At 41.7% G+C, this 25,213-nt stretch overlaps 1 protein-coding gene across 4 annotated transcripts; it reads left to right on the forward strand.

Moving 5' to 3' along the window:
• Positions 1-262: 262 nt before the first annotated feature.
• On the forward strand, positions 263-21,915 carry TVP23B (trans-golgi network vesicle protein 23 homolog B). Of its 4 annotated transcripts, none has more exons than XM_023513944.1 (7): positions 263-387; positions 5,232-5,314; positions 6,454-6,548; positions 11,294-11,383; positions 12,549-12,680; positions 19,986-20,114; positions 21,742-21,915. In XM_023513944.1, exons 2-7 carry the CDS (start codon positions 5,239-5,241, stop codon positions 21,766-21,768), a joined length of 549 nt encoding a protein of 182 aa, XP_023369712.1. In that variant the 5' UTR covers positions 263-387; positions 5,232-5,238; the 3' UTR covers positions 21,769-21,915. The 4 variants fall into 4 exon arrangements, with proteins under 4 accessions (XP_023369712.1, NP_001268787.1, XP_023369713.1 ...); NM_001281858.1 differs by having other exon boundaries at positions 363-387; positions 6,454-6,598; positions 21,742-21,842; XM_023513945.1 differs by lacking the exon at positions 263-387 and adding an exon at positions 423-448.
• Positions 21,916-25,213: the final 3,298 nt, after the last annotated feature.

The raw sequence follows: 25,213 nt of genomic DNA on the forward strand, positions 1-25,213 counted from the left end.
AGCCCCAGATAACCCCGCCCTCGCCGCCCCGCCCCGGATAACCCCGCCCACGCTGCCCCGCCCCAGATAACCCCACCCACGCCGCCCCGGATAACCCGGCCCCCGCTGCCCCGCCTCAGATAACCCCGCCTCCGCTGCCCCACCTCGGATACCTCTGCTCCGCTCGCCCCACCCCCTGATAACCCCGCTCCACCCGCAGATAACGCTAGACCCGCCCGCCCGGCGCCGGAGTTGACATTCCCGGGAGTTGCCTCAAAGCGGAAGTGGGCGAGACCGGGGCCTCTTGTTCTGTCGACCGGTAGGGTCAATTCCGGTCCGGACCCCACGGCAGTCGCGCTGACGTGGCTCCCGGAAGTGGGCTGGCGCAGGGCCGCCATGTTGCAGCAGGTGAGGGAAGCGGGGAGAGGCGGTGGTGCTTGGGGGCCCTGCAGGGTTTGTGGGGCTGGAGGTGAGCGTCCTGCGGCGGGTTTGCTCACGTCCTCGCCCGGTATCCGAACAGGAGGAAGAGCGGGGTGGGCGGGCGGGTCTGGAGGGCCATGTGCTTGCTGCTGTCCAGGGAGGGTGCCTGGCGGTCCGAGGCCTTTGATGGAGGCGTGACCCAGGCGGCGCCGAGCGGGGCAGCTCGCGGCTGCGTAGAAGCCCACTGTTAGCAGACGCCGAGCGCTTGCTGGGCCCTTCCCTGGGGTGCAGAAACGCTCCGGGGGGAGGTTGCCGGTGGTCTCTTTCCTCTGCCGTTAGAGCGTGGGCAGGAGTGAGGGGATCTCTTAGTTCCCTCCTAGCCTGACCTTCAGGGAATACCTGCGATCTTTTAGGTAGAGGCGACACTGCCAGAGCCTTGCTTTAAAGTCAAGTAGCTGATACCCAGCGTTGATGATTATCATGTTTTTGCCCTTAGAGTTAATTATTATAGGCCATAGTTTTACAGCTAGAGATTAGTAAGATTAATTTGAGAATCTCTTTTTCTTTTAGAACTAATTCCTTTTTATAGTCACTTAGATGATCTTAAGTATTTTTTCTTTAGGTTTACATGTAATTTGAGGGATTATTATGGCCCGGGGATGGGGCTGTGAACAGACAGGTTTCTTGCCTTAAATCGTCAGTTTGGGGGTGTGGGTTTTAGGAGTTGGGGGCAGTAAAGGAGGTTGGTGACCTGAAAAATTACATAACTAAAGGTGTTTTCAGACAATAACAGCAAGACAGTGCGATGAAATAGCAAGTATTTGTGATCAGAAAAGATCACATATGAAGACATGACTTGAGTGTTGAAAATCCGTTTAGTTCTCTGAAGGGCATCCTGGCTACAGTGAGGCTGGAGAAGAAACAAAACTGTGCTGACTGTTCCCACTTTATAAGTTTGTGACCATGAACCTCCAGGGAGCCCTTAGTGCTTTAATCATTTGTACATTTCCATAGACCCCTCACTCTCCTACCTTCCTAAGCAACTTACAACTTTTCTCAAACATTTATTCCCTTATTCTCTTAGCTGATAACCTTGGTGCTTGTTTCACTGAGACGTGGAGGTCATCAGAATTTTCACCCCACCTGCCTGTCTATATTCATCTTTACCCATAATCTCCTGTGTATTCCTTTATTATAATTGAACTGTCTTTCCCCATCCTTAGGCCATCCTCTGTACTTGTGCATGGGTTTCCATCCCTTTCTGCCTGCTGGAAGGCATCGTTCAGCAGTTTTCTTTCCTGTATGGACAATCCTTTTTTTCCTCCTTTTTTAGAGCTGTTGACTCTAAAACAGCATGTTTATCAGTGTATAAACATGCTTTAATTTCTCCTATCTTAAAAAATGAAACTTCACATGCCCTTTCATCCCAGTCTTTGTTCCTTTAAAGACTTGCCTGTATTTGTCTCCTAATTCTTCTCTCATATTCATTCTAGTTAGCCTTTCTCCTCCTCTCCTGCTACACTGAAATGCTCTTATTGAGGTCACTGATGACCAGCTAAAAATACAGTAGTCACTTGGTTTTCCTGTTGTGAGCCTCACACTCTCCAGGCCTGCCTCCCCTGCCGTGTATTTCCTTTTCAGTTTCCACTGCCTAGTTCTTTTCGTTTTTCTGTCTTTTGAAAATCGGAGTGCCCAGAGTCTCCTTTAGTATCTTTATCCTTTTAGCTGTTCAGGACAAAAACTTTGGCATCTTCTTGAGTCCTTTTTCCTTCCCACTTCAGCCTATCAGCAAGTCCTGTCATCTTTCTACCTTAGAATGTATTCGGAGCCTGTCTGCTTTTCACCTCCACTGACTACATCTACCCTGGGTCAATTCATTACTCTTGCCTCCATTATTGAAGTGGTCTCTTAACCAGTCTCCTAGCTTTGTGCTGCTTTTTTTCTCCCTTCCCTCCACCCTCCAGAATCTTATTATTACAGTAGCCGGAATTTTCTTTTTAGTGGGTGAGTCGGAACATGTCAGTCAGATGCTCCAAATTAGGCTCTCCCTCTGAGTTTTTTTTTTTTTTGAAGTTCACATACTAACATCTTAAATTATCCAAATTCAAGCTTTTGATTTTGCTCTAAAATCTTGTCCATGGTCTTCCCCACTTCGTGCAACTTGGAGAGTGCAATGCTGTTTGTCTTTTTTTCTTTTTTGGGTGTGTATGTGCACTCAAACATCATTGCCTAGCACATAGTGAGCAGTGTGTTTACTGAATGAAAAAGAAGAAGCCAGTCTTTCAAAGAGCAGGTCAGAGGAGGACTCTGGGCAGTATGAACTGTGCAGAAGGACCTGATGGGGTACAAGTTTGACATGTTTACGGAACTTAAGGGAAGGCCTGTCTGGTAGGAGCTAAGTTACGGTATAAGTTTCCTATTTCTGCAAATTGTCATAAATTTAGTGGCTTAAAACAAGTTTATTATTTTACAGTACTGGTGGTCAGAAGTCCAGAATGAGTTGCCAGGAGCTAAAAGTCAAGGTGTGGAAAAGGTGTTCCTTTTGGAGGTGCTGGGGAGAATCTTATTTCCTCACCATTTCCAGCTACTAGAGCAGTGTTCTCCAACCTTTTTGTCTCATTGTACACTTGAACCTGTAGTTAAGCTTCTGGGACACTTAAATTGTGTTGATCAAAACAGAGTGAAAAATAGAATATACTTAATTGTGCTTTGAACTTCTTTCAAAAATAATTAATGATCTTTAAAATTTTTCATAGCACAGCAATTGAAAATCACTGTCCTAGAGGTCAGTGGTCCCTCCCTCCCTCCTCACAGACGTTAGTATAACACGTCCAGATCTCTCATCTCTATTTTCCATGTTTTATTGCCTTCTCTTACCCTGACCCCCTTTCTCCCTCTTATAAGCATAGTTGTGATTGCATCAACAACCTGCATCAGACCCACCTGGATAATTGAGGATAATCCCCACACCTGAAGGTCCTCAATTTAATGACATCTGTAGAAGTCCTTATTGTCAAGTATAATAAATTTACATACTCACAGATTCTAGGACTTAGAACCTAGACATCTTTGGCAGAGGGAAAAGAAGGCCTTATACAGCCTAGTGCAGTTAATGAAGGTAAAGTGGCCTGAAATAAGGTCTTAGAGGTGGGCAGGGGCCAGATAGATCATAATAGGTCAAGATAAGGAGTCTTTATTTAAAATGGTGCAGGTTTTAAAGCAGGGGAATGATCTGAAGTGTAAAGCTCTCCCTGGCTACAGGATGGAGCTTAGTGAAGCCAATTCAGGGCAGAAGGCCTTACCTCTTTATTCATAACATATGGTGGATTTTGGCTGCATGTTATGAGCATTTTGGGAGCTTTAAAAAATCTAAATCCCTGTATCGTACTTTGGAGCAATTACATCAGATCCTTAGGGTGAGACACAGATACCAGCTTTAAAAGAAAAAGGAGCAAGCATTCTCCTCTGCTAGACACTAGGACTTTTTACAGTACAGACAGTCCTTGTCATAGTTTAGATGGAGGTAGGAAGGGGCAGACTTACAATAAGAATACCCTGAGATAATTGTTCAAATGGAGATTTGTCCAAGTGCCATGGGAAGAAGGGGATTTCAGAGAAAGTTTCTTATCTATTTCAGTATTTGAGCTGAAACTTGAAGGTTGCTTTGGTATTTGCCTGATGGTGAGGTAGGTAGGAGATGGGAATAGGAAAAGCTTTCTGCGTAGACAAAACATGTGAAAAGCAGAAAGATGGCAGAGACAATAGTGGTGTTCTCAGAGACCGTGTCTGAGGGATTTGCACGGTGCCCTGGAGGGAGTGCTGTGAAGGTGTTCAGTCTTACCTTGTGCATGTAGAGGTGCCACTGAAAGGTTTGAGCCGAGGAGTGACATGGTATGATTTCCACACTGGAAGGCTCGCTCTAGGTGATGCGGAGGAGAGGTGGGAGGAGAGCGTGGAGACACTGGGATGAAGGCAAGGAGGCAGCGAGTGGCACCAGGGGAGGTGGTAGGAGAGCGTGGAGACACTGGAGATAAAGTCAAGGAGGCATCGAGTGGCACCAGGGGAGGTGGGAGGAGAGCGTAGAGACACTGGAGATAAAGTCAAGGAGGCAGCGAGTGGCACCAGGGGAGGCACAGGGCAGGCTCCAGGTGGGTGAGGTAGTGGGGGATTTGCAGTGACTTGAGGTGTGAACAGCTCTTTGGAGCCCAAGGTGGGGAAAGGAAGGGAAGGTATGGGAAGGCAGAAGATCGAAGGGGAGATTTAGGACCAGGGTTTGAAAATCTTTTTTTGAAAAAAAATCTTTTTTGCCCAGTAAGTGACATTTGAAGAAATTTATATGCTGATCAGAAAGATCTAATAATCTTGAAGATAGAAAAAACTGGAATAATGTAAGTAAAGTGAAAAACAGTGGAACAAACCCCCTGAGGAGGTATGAAAAGGATAGGAAGACAAAGTAGTGAGGAGCAGTGTGACATGGGGATGCAGTCTGCTGATCTGTGAAGGAGCCGGAGCATCAGGTTTGTCCCGGACAGCTTCAGCTTTCTCTGCGACTCGGGCGAGAGCCATGAGCATAGCTCTAAGTTTACAGGACTCACCGTGCTCAGCAGTCTTGGGCCCGGAGTGGAGCAGATTGTTGGATCACCACATGAGGCTTCTGTGGGATGGTTGGGATGGGGGTGGAGGATCTGCACATGCCCTTCCCTAGGTTGTGAATTGCTTTGACCACGTCCTAACTTGACCTTCTCTTTTGAGGAGTGTGTGGCCTTGTGTGTAGTGGCTGTATAAATGTTGAATTTGCATTTTGCTTCATGGATATTTAATTTGTCTACTAGGACAGTAATGATGACACTGAAGATGTTTCACTGTTTGATGCAGAAGAGGAGACAACTAATAGACCAAAAAAATCCAAAATCAGGTATGAGGATAACTTGCTCAGAGTTGTGCTGGTGTCAGGGCCGTTCTGTTCATAGCTACCAGCCAGGGGGAGTCAAGGCAGAGTGGTTAGAATGTGCTTGTCAATATACATTGCTACTTTGATATTTAATATGAGGCAAATACAACATTTCAGATGTTTGGGGGACCAATTGTCATACAGAATTTTACTTAATGTAGAGTTTTTAAATCAGCAAATCCCATTGTTTGAACACCTATGTTTTTAATTCCTTGCTATTCTTTTCTAAGACTGTGTCATTTCATTATAGCTTCTGTAGATACATTACATTTTGATTTATTGTGCAAATTTCAGAATTCTTTCATATAAAAAATAAGAAACTATTAAGCCAAACACATATCTAAATTTAGTTCTTTATAGAGAAATTCACTTAATGAAATCAAATTCTACTTGAACCTTGAAAACATGCTAAGTGAAGGACGCCAGTCCCAAAGGACCACATACTGTATGGTTTTATTTACATGAAGTGTCAGCAACAGGCAAATCTGTAGAGATAGAAAATAAATAATGGTTACCTAGGGCTGACGGAGTTGGGGGTAAATGGGCAGTGATGGCCAGTGGGCATAGGGTTTCTTTTGGGGGTGATGAAAAGTTGGAAAATTGAGTGTGGTGGTGATGGTACAACTCTGTGAATATACTAAAAACCATCAAATTATATACTTTTAAGTAGGTGAATTATTCAGTGTGTCTTATATCTCAGTAAAGCTGTTAAAAAGCAAAAGCTAAAAACCTTGATCTCATAGTGACTTTATCTTAATCCTGAAGCAATTTCTGAGGGCCTAGAAATTCTTTTGGTAAGGTTCAAAACTAGGTTTCAAATCCTAAGACTATAGTTTCCTTACTTCTCCAAACTAGGAGATTTTTGTGAAGATTTGTGCTCAATGAAGGGTTAAAGTCATGTTTACATGTCATGTTTTTTGTGATAACGGGGCCTTATCAAACTCTGGGACTTAAAAAGGAGGTAGGGGGTGTGCTTCCTCCTGGAGTCGTCGTCTGTTGTCAGAACTCTGGACACTTGTGCTGTAGCTAAAACATCTTCCATGTACCTCTTCTAGTGCTTAGAGGAAAATGTAATTGCATTTCTTTTGTGTTTTGGTTTTCAGACATCCGGTGGCATCGTTTTTCCACTTGTTCTTTCGCGTCAGTGCCATCATTGTCTATCTTCTCTGTGAACTGCTCAGCAGCAGCTTTATTGCCTGTATGGTAACAATTATCTTGCTGTTGTCATGTGACTTTTGGGCAGTGAAGGTAGGTTTGACTGTTGTTATTTTAAAACTGTATTTTATATGAGAGTGAATGACATAAAAACAGCAAAAATTGTGAGGCCTAGCATTTTGCATTGGTGTTAGTTTATCGTTTTTCTTATTTCAGGCCCCATCTATGTTGAAGTGCTGCATATCTGAGATATACACGTGCAGTGTGGTACTTCCCTGTGACACTTTATATGTGCCACTTACTTCAGGTCACCTGTAGGTTTTGATATTACTGAGTTTGCTGTGCTGTATGTCAACCTACAGCAGCTTTAAAATAAGTAAACAAGCAACGTGACTAGCAGCCACGGACCCTACATAGTGCTTGTAGATCGTAACACCGGTTTTGTTTCCGCGTCATCTCTGGGTGTGCTGTGCATATTCTAGATGAGGCGCCAGTGTAGTTTGTCCACAGATAGTTTAAAAGTACCCACCTTTGTCCAGGCTGGTGTGGGAGCTGCAGTGTTTCTCAACCAGAGGCAAGTTTTACCCTATGGGACATTTGGGGTGATGGAAGACAGGTTTTTTTTTGGTTTTTACAACTGGGGATGGGTAGAGGCCAGGTATGCCACTAAACATCTGAAGATGCACAGCACATCCTCCCCCACCCCCACCCCACTCCCACCAAAGAATTATCTGGCTCAAAATGTTGATTGTGCCAAAGTTGAGGAACCCTGCTATAGGGGATAGAAAGTAGTATAAGGAAAGGTTTCAAAGTCAAAGGCAGTGATGGGTAGATGGAGGGATGGAGAGATCAGTTCTACTGACAGATGACTCTGTAATAAAGTAGTAAATGTAGATGCTATTCTAGGTGGTAGGTATTTGGGTATTCACTTTAAGATTTAACTTTCATCATAAAATGATGGGGAAGAAAAATCAAAGACTAATTTTGGAATTTCAGAGACATGTATACTGATTTCAAAGACCAATAAGATACTGCACATCTATTCATACTCACCAACCCAGCCATTCTTAGATCTTTTAATTTGTACAGATACCAGAAGTGGTTGGCTTGGTGATGGCCAGTTTCCATAGGCCGCATATTGTTGAGAATGAAGATTGCAAAAGTCTGTTTTCTTTAGGCTGTCTTTTGTTCATTCTTCTTTGTCTTGTATTTCTTTGAACTTCTTCTGTTTATGCTCTAGTGTTTACTATATCCGGGTCACAATTTTGTTTTGATGAATATTTCTTTCTGTTGTTCATACAGTTTCTAGTTTAGCCAAACAGAACACTGCTGTCAGTCACGTCTCCTGGTACTTTTCAAACTCATTTAGTTAAATCCTTCTGGGTAACAGGTTTTAAAAAACGTGACCAAAATAGTGTATGTTCTGATACTTTTTTTTTAAACAAGAGCTTAAGAAAGGTCACCCTGTTATCCTTGACAAAATTACTTATACACGTAGATACTCAAACACTTGAGGTACGAAGCAAAATTAAGAAGTCCAGAATGGGGAAACTGTTAAATGGACTTGGAAAAGAGGGTAGGTAGTGTTCTGAAACTAGTTAAAGCAGAGATGTGTCATAATTATTGTAAATCTCAATGTAGTTGTCAAAAAAGATCTAATTATTTAAAAAATCTTTATGTAAACTTCTTCTTGACATTAATGTAGACCAAGAGATGTAGAGAAGGGAGGGTAGTTTCAAAAGTATATTTAAATGGTAGAGTTTATATGGGGATTGTGGTTTTTTTTTTATTCTGACAGTAAAAAAATGATTAAAAGATGGTTTTAAAAAATGTAATAGCAATTATTAGTAAAATCTAAAGGAAATTGTGTATCTTCTGCAACGTTGGGGAAGACAGGAGTGCCTAAGACAGTTCACATAGCAAAGGAAGGAAAGTACTGCAAGTCAGAGTGTTGAGGAGGGTTGAGCCCCACGAAACCCATGCACAAGGTGATGGAAGAAATTGCAAATTCATTGTAACAGTAAATGTAATTTGAATGAACTCTTCTTTTAAACGTAAAAATTCTAAGACTAGTCCAAAAATCAACCAAGATGATCTTAACTAAAATAGTGACATAAGAAAAAATAAAAGAAGGCAGAGATAACTTATCAGACCAATTCAAACAAAAAGAAACCCAGCATGATCATATTATCATCAAACAAAATGGAGATCAGAGTAAGAAAGCCCCAAGTGGAATAAAAAAGGGTCATTTTATGAATCACAGAGATCATTCACAGAATAGGATTTTATCAAACTATAGTGAAAACATTAGAAACCCTAGGAGAAGGTGGGGGAAGTGTGTTATATGTTACCACAGTGTAACAAACCACTGTCTACCACAGATCCGAGTGCCAGAAAATAAATGTGGTCTAGGGATCTGAATAAAATAATAAAGTCAATTTAATAGCAATATTTGTGACTTTGTATGTACAGCGATAATACTTTCTTATTTAGATCCTGTGGAATATTTACAAGAAATTGATTAAATGTCACTAATGAAGAAAATTCAAATAAATTGCCCAAAGTGCTTACATTTTCCAGGCCAATAAAATAAAGCCAGACATTAATAAGAAGTGGTTGTCAAAATTGGAATTCTTTTTAAAAAGACATCTTGCTAAATATCTGTATTTTAAAAGGAAACAAAAACTATAGATTTTTTTACATCTTAGCGACAATGATCATCTGTAATCAAATTTTTGAATGCCTCTAAAACTGAATTCCAAGGGAGAACAATAGACTAAATGCTTTTGTTAGATAAGAGTGAAAATAATGGACTACTCAGGTCCAGAAGTTTGAGAAACAAAGCAATAAGCGTATGAGAAATAGAAAATAAACTAGTAAGGATAAAAGCAGAAAGTAAAGAATTGGAAATGGGAACATGGAGGACTTTAAAATAGTCTCAGTGATCTTTGAAAATGCCAGTAAAATGCCCTTGTTGCTCTTCCCTTTGCCAGCTCTTCTCTTTTACTGAGCCTTTAATGTTGGCATTTCTGCAATAGGGGTTTTGGTGTCTGGGCTCCTCCCTCCCTCTTCCCCTGTTCTTTCCTGAGCACTGCCATCTGTGCTTCTGGTGTTTGCTCTGTTGACTTCCAGTGTCTCCATCCTGGTTTGTCCTGGTGACATTTTTATGTGGCTATCTTGAAGGCACCTCAAATCCAACATGTATAAAATACTACTAATCGTCTTCCTTCCCCAGAGTGTTCCTCGTCCATAAGTCTTCCCTTTCACAGGACCTGGACTCACTCTTTTGTTTACTTGAGCAAATGAGAAATGTATGAATGACCCCCTGGCTTCCCCGTGTCTGGTGAATCCCCAGTCCCTACGTCACTCTCTGAAGGTCTGTGGAATCTCTTCTTGCTTCCACGTCACCTTCGTACAGAGCTTCCTGGTCTTTTTTGTGCTGTCCCTTTTGCAGTCTCATGAAATATGAATGTTTTTAAACATGAGATTTCAGAGGAAGTCACTTATGTTGAAATATAAATTAAAAATACTAAAAAGGTAAATTTCTAATTTAGTTATACGTGCGTAATTTCCTCTTATTTGCAGTTTCCCATTCTGTGGTTTCATTTACCTGTGCTACAGTACAATAAGGTATTTTGAGAGAGAGCGAGACAAAGTTTATATAACTTTTATTATAGTATTCTGTTGTAGTTGTTCTATTTTATTACTGTTAATCTTTTATCATAAATATATATGTATAGGAAAAAACAGTATATATAGTGTTTAGTACTATCCATGATTTTAGGTATCCAGCAGATAATGGGGAACTTTTGTACTTTATGAACATATTAATAGTATGAACTAGTGACAGGTCTAATTACTTTTAAAGTGGTGATGAGGATAAAAGATATTTTGAGATTACAGCAAAAGGTGCAGTACAACATGAAAAATATCTTTGGTTTTTCTTGTAACAAAGTCATAGGTACACATTCATAATATGTTAAATTTCAGCCAGGGGTTAATGAAAATGAAGATAAATTTTTTCCCTATGAATCCAGAAGTCCTGACTCTTTTTATTTGAACATCACTAATTAAACATCCCCTGTGTTGTCAATTGCTAGTTATCTTTGACATTTCATTCCAAAGGTGATTCCTTAGGGAGTTACTCTCTGATACCTGGACTAGATCACGCTTCCCTTATGCTCTTCAAGCGTCCCACACATTCCCTCATAAGGCCACAGTTGCTAATGGTACATTTATGCAATGGTTGTCTGCCTCTTTTCCCAAGAACACTTAAAGCTCTATGAAGACGGGTGGTATCTGCTAGTTACCATTTTATTACTGGCACATAGTAGATGCTCAGTAAATAAACATTAGGAAAACTGTCAAAGTTATTTGTTGCATTAGTAATTTGGAAAAGAGCTGGGTACATTTGAGAGACTTAATGAAGACCATAGGGATATATACTTATAAAGTAGATGTAGCTGCAGTAGAGACAGAAGGTATGTCACAGTAGTCAAAGAACAAAGACTTAGGAAAAATAAGGAAATTGGAGAAGGGACCAGTGTTGGCGAAGGAAAGAGAGAGGGTATTCATGGACGGGTTTGCTGCTCACCCTGTTGCTTCTCTCTCACCGGATCTGTCACTGCCGTTTTGCTCAGACTTTTAGTCCGGCCTGATAGGTAGTGTGGTCTTTGTTAACTAGATATTATGGAGGTAAAGCTGAATATTTTTGATTGTTAAATATAACACTAAGATATGAGTATATGGTAGATCTTTAATGTTTTACAATATGTGTGTTTGTGTCAGAATGTCACAGGTAGACTGATGGTTGGCCTACGTTGGTGGAATCATATTGATGAAGATGGTAAGAGCCACTGGGTGTTTGAGTCCAGGAAGGTAAGCTGTCGTCTTTTTTTTTTTTGGTAGTAGTGTGATTTGATAACTTATTTGTAGGTTACATTTGAATATGTAAGGAGGAAGTATTCAAGATTAATAAACCCTACCCCAAATCACTTGGCATGTCAGCACTAAACCAGGTAGCCTTTTAAAACTCTGTACATTTTTCTGTCAAGTTCAGACCAGAAGACATGTATAGGACAGAATCCTCAGAGGACACTGGGTCAGAATTTATACAGTATACTAAATTGCTTATTAGGGATTACTGATACAACATCTCTTTCTGATAGCCCCAGCTTTGTTGCCTTGCCAGATGTCTGTGTGGACCCCTGTGTGTCCAGCACCTAACTACTTCTGATATTTGTTCCATGGTCATCTTCCACTTTGGAGCAGGAAAAAGGAGAGGGATTGCGCCTGTTTAGAAAATCTGAATTGATAAGATCAGTCTGTTCTTCAAGCCTGCGCCTTTTGAGAGAGAGTAGGGGGGACCCTGGGGTAGGGGGAACCCTTGTCTGTTTCCAGTTAGCCAGCTACTCAGTAGTGAATATTCAGTTTGCCTGTGGAAATCAGTTTGTGAGGCAGTGGACAAAATTCTTAGAGACAGTACCAGTGAAAGTGCTTGCCTTCTGCTTGGAAAGACCTTGATAAGTAATACTTCTTAGAAAACAGTATTATGCTCAGTGAGCCTGTATTTCTCTATATTATAAAATCTACTTTGGAAACAATTTGCCATCTTGTAAATTGCTGGATATTTCTGAATCCTCTGATTCCATTTCTTTCTCTGGACTCTGACTTGACCTTGCAGTGTCTAGGATGACTATAACTTGATTTCCTTGATCCTCATTCCAAAAGGTACTATTCAAAGTACACATGGAAGCAGAATTGGGTAGAAGCCTGTCAGAGACCACTCTTTACTGTCTTAGGTCGTGATAAACTACCCATTCTGCCCTAAAAATGAAAAATTCTTGAGTTAAAGTATACTAAAAGCATTTCCTAAGATTACAACAGTGGTAGAGGCCTTAACTGATCTTTTATGTTATAACTTAGGACTTGGGTTGTCTGTATTAATATTTGAATTTGAGGATAATTTGTTTTTTATTACAGATGTTAAACTTTGTACTGATAAATCTCACAGCAGTGATGATTGATGTCTGTTCTTTTGTAGGAGTCTTCTCAAGAGAATAAAACTGCTTCAGAGGCTGAATCAAGAATCTTTTGGTTAGGACTTATTGCCTGTCCGGTGCTGTGGGTGATATTTGCCTTCAGTGCCCTCTTCTCCTTCAGAGTAAAGTGGTTGGTGAGTGTCATTGCAGAACTTTTTAATAATCCACTCAGGCGCCTGATGGTAATCATAATAAGCAACTCCCTGTGCTCTTCCCATTAGGGACTTATCTTGAATAGGCAGCTTCATCAAGTATTTCCTGGGTTCTGTTTCCCAACTCTGCTTTTCTCCAACCACCAGAGAGTGGATCCTGTGTAAGACCCTGTTTCACCAATGTGTGATTAATAGAGTGGTTGGTCACCTGTTTTGGTACCTACTGCTGCATCTCATTACCCCAAAACTCAGTGGCTTAGAGCAGCAGTCATTGTATTATTTCACAGTTTCTGTGGGTCAGGATTTTGGGAAGGGCTCTGCTGGGAGATTCAGGCTTACGGTCTTGAGCAGTAGTAATCAGACAGTGGTTGGAGGCTGTGAGACATCTCTCTCCTCTTTATGAGGTCCCATGGCCTCTCCACGTGTCTCTCCATGTGGCTTAGTTTGGGCTTCCACACAGTGGTGGCCTCCTGACAGCAGGAAATGCTTACACAGAGGCTCAGGATAAGCCTGAGCCACCTGGGGTGTTCCAGCTTGAAAGCGGAATTGTTTTTAGCCTGACCTAGGAAGTCACAAGTCACTTTTGCATTCAAGGTCACTTGTCACATTGAAGGTAATGGAAATTAGGCTTCACCTCTTGATGGGGGGAGTAAGGAAATACTTGAACAGTTCTAGAAGAGTGGGTAGAATAGGAAATACTTGTGTAGCCTTCTTTAGAAATACAGTCTGTCACCTGAGCCAAACTGTGAGTCCTTTTCTTATAACAGTCGAGTTTATCATACTAAACATTTATTGATGTGAGATGTATTTGATATATTTGACCTTAGTTGTGTTTTTGCCTCCACTTTTTAGTATGTCTTTGTACCTATTCTGCTATAGGAGTTCTCTTTTTCTTTGCGTGTTCTGTATTCATATTTGCTTTCTTAGATTTGGAAGCTTTATTGTCTATTTTCGGTTTTAGTAGTTAATCTTTATTAGTTTATATGTTTATGTCATAACCCACTGTCTTAAGGAAATTTATTCAGTATGTATGGATTTCCTGCTATGAAAGATGGTGAAGTTACCACTCAGTGTTTTCTTTCACTTCTGCCTGCCCCTCTCCCTGGATTTTTGTTTGATTATAGTCTTATTTCAGTTGTTGTAGTGGTTTTCTCTGTAACATTCAATCTGCTAATTAACTTAATAGGTTTTATTGATATTTAGAAAGGGAAGAAAATAACTCATATTTCTCCATATTTTTCTTTCTTTTTTGCTTGTTCTAGTGTTATTTTTGTTGTTAAGTTTATCTTTTGAAACTGTATGTATTACTGGTTGCTCAGAATTCTGATGTGTTTTTTAAATATATTGACCTACCACCAGTCCTTATTGCAGCTTCTCTTTTTACTTTTTAGTTGTAGCCATTTACATTTCATTGTTGGGTGATGTCTTCCAAAAGAACATTAGGTATTTTTTTCCTTTGACTCTTTTGTGTTTAAGAATATGAGCCTAGGGTGGCACCTGTGGCTCAAGGAGGGGGTGCACTAGCCCCATATACCAGGGGTGCCAGGTTCAGACCTGGCCCCAGCCAAAAAGTGCAAAAAAAAAAAAAAAAAAAAAATGAGTCTATTGACTATTTGTAAATTGGCTTGGCTGGGTAATTTTCTTACATTGAATACTTTGGAGAAATCTGAGGCCGGGCTTACTTAAGTAAGGAAGTAAGTAGGGAAGTCATTTCCCTCCATGTAAGTAAGGAAGTCATTTCCCTCCCTGAATAATTTTTTTTTTTAAATTCTTGAAATTTAAGATACATTATACTGGGATGTGTCTGTCTTTATCTTTATATATTGAGTGTGCCCTTCTGACATGTAGTCTCACAGTTTTGTTTGAATCAAGATAATTTTCTGTTAAATCTTTATTATTATTATTTTTTTGAGACAAAGTCTCACTATTTCGCCCTAGGTAGAAAACCATGGCGTCACAGCTCACAGCAACCTCAGACTCTTTGGCTTAAGTGATTCTCTAGCCTCAGCCTCCCAAGTAGCTGGGACTACAGGTGTCTGCCACAATGCCCTCCTATATTTTGGTTGTAGTTGTCACTGTTGTTTGGCAGGCCCAGGCTGGATTTGAAGCCACCAGCTCTGGTGTATGTGGCTGGTGCCCTAGCTGCTGAGCTATAGGCACTGAGCCAGTTAAATCTTTAAATTAATGTATGTTCTGTTTTTTATTTCTCCGAGGTTTGACTTACATCTATGCTGGATCATTTTTGTCTGTTCGCACCTATTTTCTCATTGTTTTTAGCTCCTGATTGTCTTCTGGTTCCCCCTCCTGCTTCAGATGAGACCCTGGAGCCTTAGTGTCCTTTTAGGAGGGTCAGCCCACTGATCTCTACTATTATTTCCACTTCCCTGAAACAGATCAGGGAGTGCTCCTGGGAAAGGCCCTGTGTTAGGACCATAGGAGAGAGGGGGCTTCACTAGGTTCTCCAAGTGTCTCGTACTCCCTCCCAAGATGGTCAGTTCTCGTGACTAGTCATCCTATGTGCTTCTTGTCCTGCCACCTTCTCATCTGGAGGAACAGCCATGGCCAGGTGCAGGGGTTTTCTTGCCTTTTTGAGTCATTGTTAATTGGGAGGAGCTTCTGCCTTCATGGCTGTCTCTGCATTTATTTTTTCTTAGGGCTGTCTGTATCCCTTTGCCTTCGGCTTCTCTGGAATTGTTTGGGGTGGTAATTTAGGGTGAAATTTCCTTTAGAGTTTCTTTGGAGAGTTAGGAGCTGTGTGGAGCTGTACCAAGCTGGCTTTTTCTCTACTAGCCCTGTTTTTGTGTTTATATGTATGCGTTTATTTGCTGGTTTTTTTTTTTTTTTTTTGAGACAGAGCCTCAAGCTGTCTCCCCGGGTAGAGTGCTGTGGCATCACAGCTCACAGCAACCTCCCAACTCCTGGGCTCAAGTGAGTCTCCTGCCTCAGCCTCCCAAGTGGCTGGGACCACAGGCACCCACCACAATGGCCGGCTATTTTTTTTTTGGTTGCAGTTGTCATTGTTGTTTTGGCAAGCTGGGGCTGGATTCAAACCTGCCACCTTAGGTGTATGTGGCTGGTGCCTTAGACACTCGAGCCACAGGCGCTGAGCCTTATTTGCTGTTTTTTTTAAAAACAAAAATCTGTTTGCTATCGGTATCTTAAGGGGAGAGAGGTCATCATATCTAACTTCACTGTACCATCTTAAACTAGAAGTCTGCTCGTGTTAACTTACGTTGAACAAAATTAATACCTCAGCAAGACCCATGTTTAGTCTGTGAATTCAGGTGCCCCCTGGCATGTTAGTGCATACATACCCAAGAGCGCCCGGATTGAGATGCATATGAGATTTATATAAATAAAAATATCAGTTTTATGTTTATTTAGGTGACCAGCAGCCTGTAAAATACTGGCTCCACTTCTTTTGCTGAGAATTTCAGTCTTGTCTTTAATTAAGCATTTGAGTTCTTTGACTTGCTTAATATTAACTGTACAGCTTGTTAAGGGTTGTTAAGGAGCACAAGTTTGGGTTGGAAAAAGACAGCCATTTACCTTGTTACGGATGTAAAAGAGTAGGTAGGATTGATGAGCTGTTTATTCTAGCTCAGGGGTTGGCAAAATGGCTTGCAGGCCAATTATGGCCCAATGCCTGTTTTTGTAAATTTTTATTGGAACATAACCGTGCCCATTTATTTGTATATTATCTTTTTTTTTTTTTTTCTACAGTTTTTGGCCAGGGCTGGGTTTGAACCCGCCACCTCCAGCATATGGGGCTGGCACCCTACCCTTTTGAGTCACAGGCGCCATCCTATTTGTATATTATCTAGGCTGCTTTTGGACTAGAAGGGCAGCTTGTGTTGTGGCCCAGAAAGGAGCCACAACATGGAGGACTGAGTAACCGGGTGGGGAAGAAATCTACACATGGATAATGGCACATGGGGGTTTTGAAGGTCAGGAGGGTTGGGGGGTTGGCCCATTTACCTTTCTCAGGTGGGAGATCCTGTGGGAGAGGGTAGGGGGTTGATTCTTTTGGGCGGGTAGACCCTATTTGGGTGGGGTTTGACTCTACAATTCCAGTCTTTTTTGTCCATTATAGGAAGGTGAGATCTTATTGACTACTTCCTGGGGAAGAGGGACTGCCTAGGCTGCCTGTAAAGAGAATGGGAGGGAGAGGGGAATTGGGTAAGGGAGTGGAGTTCACAGGAACTCTCTTTGGCATTTTCACTCTGAGCTCTTTGGTATCCAGTAAGGTGAAGATATGAGGAGTTGTTTTTAGGTGACTGTTTGGTTAATAAATCGAGACATTAAGGGTTACTGGTTTGAAACTGAGAATGAGAAATCATAATTACTTTATTAGACAATAACTGAAGAGGAAGATGGACAGTGAGAGGTGGGAATCAGTTGGAGTTGCCAAGGCCGCCAGCATTCCTGAGATGACATCTAATACTCATTAGCAAGATCTCTACCCACTTTTAGAGGATTTTTACATGGTGGCAGTGTGCATGAAGTGGCTCCTGTGTTTGTTAGAAAAGAGAAAACATTGATTTACCTTCTATAAGCAAAAGTACCTAGAGTTCAGTTTCCCAGGACAGTGTCCTGGAGGCATTCTGATTTTCTGGGGGTCGTAGGTCTCTTGCAGCTAGCTTCAGGAGGAACTTCAGCCACGTTCTGAGAGTCTTTGCACCAGATCTTCAGAAACACCAGGGTAGCCAGACCTCTGGACTGGGCATGGTTTGGGGGGTGGTTGGATTTGGGGCACTGCTTTGCCCAGAAGCCTGGTTTGCTGCACTTAAAGCACGATCCTGAGGAAGATTTTGTTTTTTTCCGGAATGCCTCACAGAATAGCTGGGTTTTGCTTAATGGTGGAAGCCAATATGGTGCTGCCACACTTGAAGGCCAGATCATTGCGATCTCCCTGGGAGGTTTGAGGGCCCTGCGGGAAATTCTGCCAGTGTTTTTTTCTTCTACCAAAGGAGGCAGAGGGTGAGTGGGGGGCAGTGTGGGTAGGGTGGGGTATTGTTAAGGAAAGGATATGGTCATGGGCGGTTGGAGGGCAATGAGAATGGGTGACTGATGGGAGGCCATAGAGGAAGAGAGGTATCCCACACAGAGAAACTTCTGGGTGTTCTGATAGAGAGAATGGAAGGATTGTAGGAAAGGGGTTGGAGCAGGGGCTGTGGAAGGGTATCAGGAGAAGCTGGTGTTACACCAGTAGGATAGGGGGTTGGTTCTTTTAGGCGGGTCTACCGTATTTGGGAGGAGTTTGACTCTATCAAGAGGGGAAAACTGGGCCAGGAAATTAACGTGCAGAATTTCTGTGAAAGAGTGTGCTGAGACCAGGGAGAGACAGACCCGTATCCTGTAGGGAAGCAGATAGGTGCCATGCTGAACCGAATTCTCAAGAGATTTTAAGATTTTAGGTTGTGTGAAATTTCTGTGAAAGAGTGTGCTGAGACCAGGGAGAGACAGACCTGTAGCCTGTAGGGAAGCAGATAGGTGCCATGTTGAACCGAATTCTCAAGAGATTTTAAGATTTTAGGTTGTGTGAAATTTCTGTGAAAGAGTGTGCTGAGACCAGGGAGAGACAGACCCGTAGCCTGTAGGGAAGCAGATAGGTGCCATGCTGAACCGAATTCTCAAGAGATTTTAAGATTTTAGGTTGTGTGTTTCTGGAACAAAGTAGTAAAGAGTTAATGGTCTCATTACTTAATCATGTACATGGTCTTTTGATTATGAAAAGGGTCTTCAGGCTGGAGGCACAGCACTCTGGGGGGCAGAGGCTGGTGGATTGCTTTAGCTCAGGAGTTTGAGACCAGCCTGAGCAAGAGTGTGCACCTGTAGTCCCAACTACTCGGGAGGCTGAGGCAAGAGAATAGCTTGAGCCCAGGAGTTTGAGGTTGCTGCGAGCTATGAAGCAAAGGAGGGCCTCAAAGTAAGATTCTGTCTTAAAAACAAACAAACAAAAACAGAACAATTCTCAAGGGCAGAACTAAGTAGGTAACAAAGTTGCCTTAGGGGATAGGTGAGGACAGGTAAAGTTACAGCCTACAGGCTAGATTGTTTCTGCTCAAAGGTAAGTTTTGATTCTATTTAAACTGTGCTGATATCCTGTCTTTGCTTAACTGCTGAATTTTAGTCGATGTCCCCAAACTAGTTTAATGTCTGTGCAGGTGAGCATTCCACCCATCCTTGTGCTGAGTAGGGGGCTGAGGCCCAGGCTGTTCCTGAGGGAGGCCTTTGGAATGTCCCCCTGCATTATGTTTCCACTACAAGTTTAGTAGTTTCAGCAGAGACATATGGCCTGCAAAGCCTAAAATAATGGTATGGCCCTTTAAAGAAAAACTTTGCTGATCCCTGTTCTTGAATATTTCACCTTTGGATTGGTTCACATTGTCCTAATTAATTTTCCTTCCATAATATTTAAAGAATAGGCTTGAATTCTTATTCTTATTCTCAGTCTCAGTGGTCTTAGAGGGGTCACCTGTAGAATTGCTGATGAGGTCACAGGAATAAATGGTTCTACAGTTTCTCCTGGAGCTCTCTGTCCCCATAGGAGGCAAACACTTATTAATTTTTGCCTTAGAGCACTGTGTCCCCTTTCCCAGAAGCCAGTTGTCACACATACAGAACATAAAGGAGAGATCCATCGGTTTATTTGACGTGATCTGCGTCTTGACCATTCTGTGTAATTCTCAAAGGAATAAATAAGATTTGACCCTTTCCAGAGTCTCATTTACCTTGTCACTTTACCCACAGGCCCATGGGAAACAGGAGAGACAGAAAAGGCTCCCCCTGTACTACGTGGCCAGTCGCTGGCCTGTCCTGGCACTTAGAGCATTCGTGTTGGTCAGATAGGTCTGTCCTGGCACTTAGAACACTCATGTGGGTCAGATAGGTCTGTCCTGGCACCTAGAGCATTCGTGTTGGTCAGATAGGCCTGTCCTGGCACTAAGAGCATGCGTGTTGGTCAGATAGGTCTGTCCTGGCACTTAGAGCATTTGTGTTGGTCAGATAGGTCTGTCCTGGCACTTAGAGCATGCGTGTTGGTCAGATAGGTCTGTCCTGGCACTTAGAGCATTTGTGTTGGTCAGATAGGTCTGTCCTGGCACTCAGAGCACTCAATGTGGGTCAGATAGGTCTGTCTTAGTACGTGGGAGTCTCAGTGGCACAGCTGCTTTGCAGAGCTTCCTTTTTCCTTCTCCTTCTGTGACAGTCTGTCTTGTCTCATTTATGGCATAGAGAGAGGTCAATTTTCAACCAGTAACTATGGGTTGTTTCTCCCTGTCTCAGGCGGTGGTTCTCATGGGTGTGGTGCTACAAGGTGCCAACCTGTATGGATACATCAGGTGCAAAGTGGGCAGCAGGAAGAACTTCACCAACATGGCCACCTCGTATCTAGGAAAGCAGTTTTTAAGACAAGTAAGTGTTATCTGGATGTGTAATCAGTGGCCAGTGCAGTGATTTCTAAATTTTGTAGAGTTTAATTTTTATGAAATGCTACTTCTTTGGGGGGGGGGGAGGAGTACAGAGTCCTCACTCTACCATCCTGGCTAGAATGCTGTGGCATCATAGCTCGCAGCAACCTCAAACTGTTGGGCTCAAGTGATCATCCCACCTCAGCCTTCTGAACAGCTGGGACTGCAGACACCTGCCACAATGCCTGGCTAGTTTTTCCATTTTTAGTAGAGATAGGGTCCCACTCTTGTTTGGGCTGGTCTTGAACTCCTGAGATCAAGCAATCCACTGCTTTGGCTTCTCAGAGTGCTAGGATTATAGGCATAAGCTACCATGCCTAGCCATGAAATGCTTCCTAAAAGGTTTTTTAAAGACCCATAGTTATTTAAATATGAGATAATGATAAAGATATTTTAATTGCTCTCCAGAAGCTGTTAGAACATTCTAGAAGTGTATTGTCAATGTCTTCAAATTACTTTAAAATCAGGAGGGATAAACTATCATTGATAATAACGTGTATTTTAAAAATTACTTTTTTAGGTGCTTTCCATTAATTATGGTAGCTTTAAATGAATGTTCTTGAAGAATGTATGTTGTATGGTTTTAGGGCTTATAGCAAGAACAGGTTGAAACATAATAAGACCATATCATTAAGGATTGTTTTAAAATACTCATGTTTCTTTCCCCCAGAACATAAATGTTTTTACTATAATTCTTTAATATCAGGGTTTTCAGTGGGATTAGTAGTCATAGGTAAATAGTTATGGGTTAAATCTCTGGGGAACATTGAGTAAGTGTTTATGTGAGTAATACCTTGCATTTCTTAGTTTACTGTACTAGGTTGGGCAAGTAGTGTTACAGGACAGGGTTCCCAAATGTGCATCAGAATCACATGGGAGGTTGCTGGGCTCCACCCCCAGCGGTATTCAGTAGATTGGGGGTTGGAGTCTCATCAGGTCCATTTCCAACAAGTTTCTGGGTGCTACTGATGGTGCTGCTTCCTGGATTACACATCAGATAACTAAAGCACGACAAGATTTTAGGTGACTTACTCAAAAATATACAGTTAATAAGTGGTACAGAGCTGGAGCTTGAACCTAGCTCTCCATACTCAAAATCCAATGTTCTTCCCATTTTATTGTACAGTTTCTTTTATAGAAGATAAGTAGAGAAAACAAGCAATTCTCACAGGACATGGTTCTTAGTCTGAAGCTTTTTTGCATGGCCCCAATATACCTTTTCTGTTGGGCCCCCATAGGGTAATTTTCATGTGTGTGTTATTAGGTTTTTTCCTTTAGGATTTTTATATTTCTGAAGATGGGGACATTGAATACAGTGAAATTGAACCTTGAGCCTGGTATAACACGCTTAGTGTCTTGCATGGCATCTGGTGATCGTCTGCTCAAATGGGATGAGCGGGACGTGTGGTGGATGACGGGTATCCATGGTTTACTTCTTTACCTGGAGCACAGACAGAATGTAGTAGCTGGCTCTGCTTAGAAATGGGGAATGTTTTCCAAGGCCTAGTGCTTTAAAGCCCAAGGTGTATGAAATAACTTGAATATTAAGGATATTTTTGTCTCTTTTGCAGAACACTGGAGATGATCAGAGTCCCTGAAGAGTGAAAGCTTATAAATTTTCTTACATTGGGGAACAACCGAAGAGATTCTTGACTTTGAACCTCTTAGAACTCAGTCCATGTTGCAACCAGGAATGTGGGGTTTGCTTTTCACTTGACTGTTTTATTTTAAAAAAGGAAAAGTAATTTTCATATTGTTTTCATTTTCTTTGTGGGAGCCAGGGCTAGAAAGTGTGTTGTCACTAGAAACATTGTCAGTTAGTTTTGTGTTGTGCGTCTGTGTTTGGTCATGTGGTATCAGTGACCCCAAATAAGTGAGAGTGTTGTTGTTCCTTCATATACCTGACAGAGATCATAGACCATAAGAGGATAGTCTTAGTTTATCTCTAAGCTTTGTTGTGTGTTTACATATTATTTGTATAAATTATTTTCAGAAGTAAGTTTTGCTTCCATGGTAATAATGAGCATTTTGGCTTATGTTAGAAATGATTGTTAAAATATGTACTTTCATAATAACATTTCTTAGATACACACAAGCAAGTAAAAAGCCAGTGGTGTTACCTAGTTTCTAAAATGTTGTTTATGTTTAGTAATAATAAGTCATTTACTTAAGGCTCAGTTAATATAAATGGAATCTTCATAGTATTTGTCTAAGGGATACCCAGAGACTGCAGCTGTTCAGTTTATTTTACAGAAAGGATAGCCAGATTTCACTTTGGAACTTCCTGGAAGGTCTGCAGTAGTCCATGGGCTAATAAAATCTTTTACCACTAAAAGAACATTATTCTTATGTCATAGTAAGAATAATCATAATATTTGGCATAATAAATGCCTGAAAGATAGTTTATTTTATGAATCTTTTTTTCTTCCTACAATAGGGGTATTGTAAATCATACTTTTATATTAATGGTATTTCTTAAAGCAATATATATTTAACTGTAAACTAAACCAATCTACAAATAACTGTAGGCATCTGTAAATTCTGTTCTGTGATGTACTGTAAACTTAGAGTCCTTTAATCAGATTACATTGTGAATTTATTTGTACATTGTTAAAATATTTTTTAAGATATTTAATTGAGTAAGTGTCTCTGTTGGAGTGATAGCTTTGAAGGTGCAAAACTTTATATTTGAATAAAATTCTACCATTTACAAGGCATTTGGCATATGTGACCTCATGACAAATGTGTGGTACCTCAGCTGATAAAATTGAAGCTCAGGTTACTGAGTTATTTTCCCAGGGAAACACATATCTATAGGATACAAATATTAACTATTTACAGAGGAAATATACGTCTCTCATTGTCTTTTCGTTTCTTAAGAATAATTTAGTGATCCTTTGCTGTTTTACTTGCATTCAGCTGTTCTGTCAGGTGAGGAAAAATTGATACTGCACTAAAGATATGTTTTTATTTAATTTGAAAGTTCTAACCTAAATCTTTAGGATTGAGAGTCTGTCAGGAGACACATTGGTGTAGATCTTGAGGTAACTGTCATTTGAGCCTGCAACCCTAAACTGGTTGAGTTTGGAACCTGCACGTGGCAGGAGGTGCCTCGTATCCCCCAATATCTATTTCTCTCCTGTGGGCTTCTCAGTGAATTAGCCGGGGCATGCTGGTGTTCTCTGGACCACTGAACAACACCTGAGAGCACTTGCAGTGTTTCTTGACTTACCAACTTTATGTTTCAACTAGTGACTTCTACAAAAAGTAAAGATTTAATTCACACCCTTCCCCCACATAGGCTTTTAGCAGTGTTTTTTTTTCAGTTGGTTGGAATAGTAAACATTGTATGTAAATCTCTATGTTTTAGTCCTTATCAGTTACTTTTTGTTTACCTGTTGATTTCCTCTGTTAGGAAGTAGTTCTCTTGCTGCAAATAACAGAAAACCCTACAAGGAATAATGGCCAAAATGAAAAAAGGATTTGTGCTTTTCCCCCACAAAAGACGTTTGGGACTAGACAATTCCTGATATCAGTGTGGCTACTTGCCAGTTCCATCAGGAACGCTGATGCTCTTCTATCCTTAGCTGGTCTCTGTCCCCATGCTACTCTGATGGGCGCAAGATGACTGTCACAGAAAAGATGACACATGGAAGCTTCAGTTGTATGTTCAGAAAAAGCTTTCTCAGAAGCCACAGGAGACTTGCTTCTGCTTTCTTCTCATTGGCTAGTGCTGTCACCCAGATGTAAGGCAGTTGGGGAAAACAGGTATTTAGGTAGACACAATGCTGCCTTAAATAGTGAGATTTTGTTAGTAGGGAAAAAGGGGGAAGGGATGTTGGGTGACAGCTAGTGGTGTCTGGCACATCCTTCTCATGTGGGTCTTGTGGGATGATGTTGGCGCTGCAGGGGCTAAAGCCCTGGTGTCTTTTCTACAGTAAATGAACAGCATTCTTTCAGGTCAGCATCTTTTTTTGGCCAACTTTTGATGTAAATCCATTAAAGTGCTACTTAATAAAATAGCTCTGTGAGGGTGTAGGCTGCTGTACTCTTCTCTGTTTAACGTAATTCAGGTCTGGATTTAGACTGTCCAGAGCCGTGGTTCTCATGGGGAAGGAGCCGCCCCTACAGTGGGTGTTTTGTGATTAGGGGTCAGCTTGGTTAATGCATGAATGATGAGAACTGCTGATACTGTTGCAGGTGGGGACTAGGGATGCTGGGTGCCCGTGTAGGACACCTATGCACAAAGAATTGTCTTGTATCATAACTTCTTTGAACCCCACCCACTGGAAAAATGTCTGGACACCCTGTTTATCATGAGAATGGAAGGGCAACCCCAGCCGCTGTCTACTGGAAGCTGGCTTGGACTAAACACGAGGCGATGATGTTTTCCTGGTGAGCATACACAACTTCATAGAACACCGACATCCAGCCAGGCCATGGTGACTGTGATGGAGCAAGACAGAAATTAGGACACCTGCAGTCATGTCGGGGCATAGACACAGAGAGCACACAAACTACAAAGAACAACCAGAGAAGTTTGTTTCCTGGCTCATGTGAATGAGTGCTGCTGCTTTTGAGTTACAAGTTGAGACCGTTCTGTTCCTCCTGCCCCCTGGATTGCATTTTTTTGGATATCTGCTCATAGAATTGCCCTCATTTTCTGAAAGCACCCAATCCAGAGTAAAACTGTGATTCAAAGAACCCTTCTTGCAGTCACCTAACAAGCCCAAATCCTAGAAGAAGCCCTTCTTGGTCCCCCTACACTGGGCACTCCATGGTGTGTGGTCTCCCATGTGCAAAGAAGTCCTGATAAACCTAGCTTGGTTCAAGCACAGGTCTGTTCCTCAAGATGTCTAGTTGGTGGACACTGGCAACAACTATTGGAGCCTGCACTAAAACTCCATCTTATATATGAAAACCATTTCACATTTTTGTTGCAGATCTGCAATACCCAGAAATGCACCTGCCAGACGAGTGCGAGGAGGTTGTGTAAATGCACCCGCCCGACGAGTGCGAGGAGGTTGTGTAAATGCACCCGCC

The sequence above is a fragment of the Otolemur garnettii genome, unplaced genomic scaffold (assembly GCF_000181295.1).
Source record: "Otolemur garnettii isolate 467f Iridium unplaced genomic scaffold, OtoGar3 scaffold00046, whole genome shotgun sequence".
NCBI lineage: Eukaryota > Metazoa > Chordata > Mammalia > Primates > Galagidae > Otolemur > Otolemur garnettii.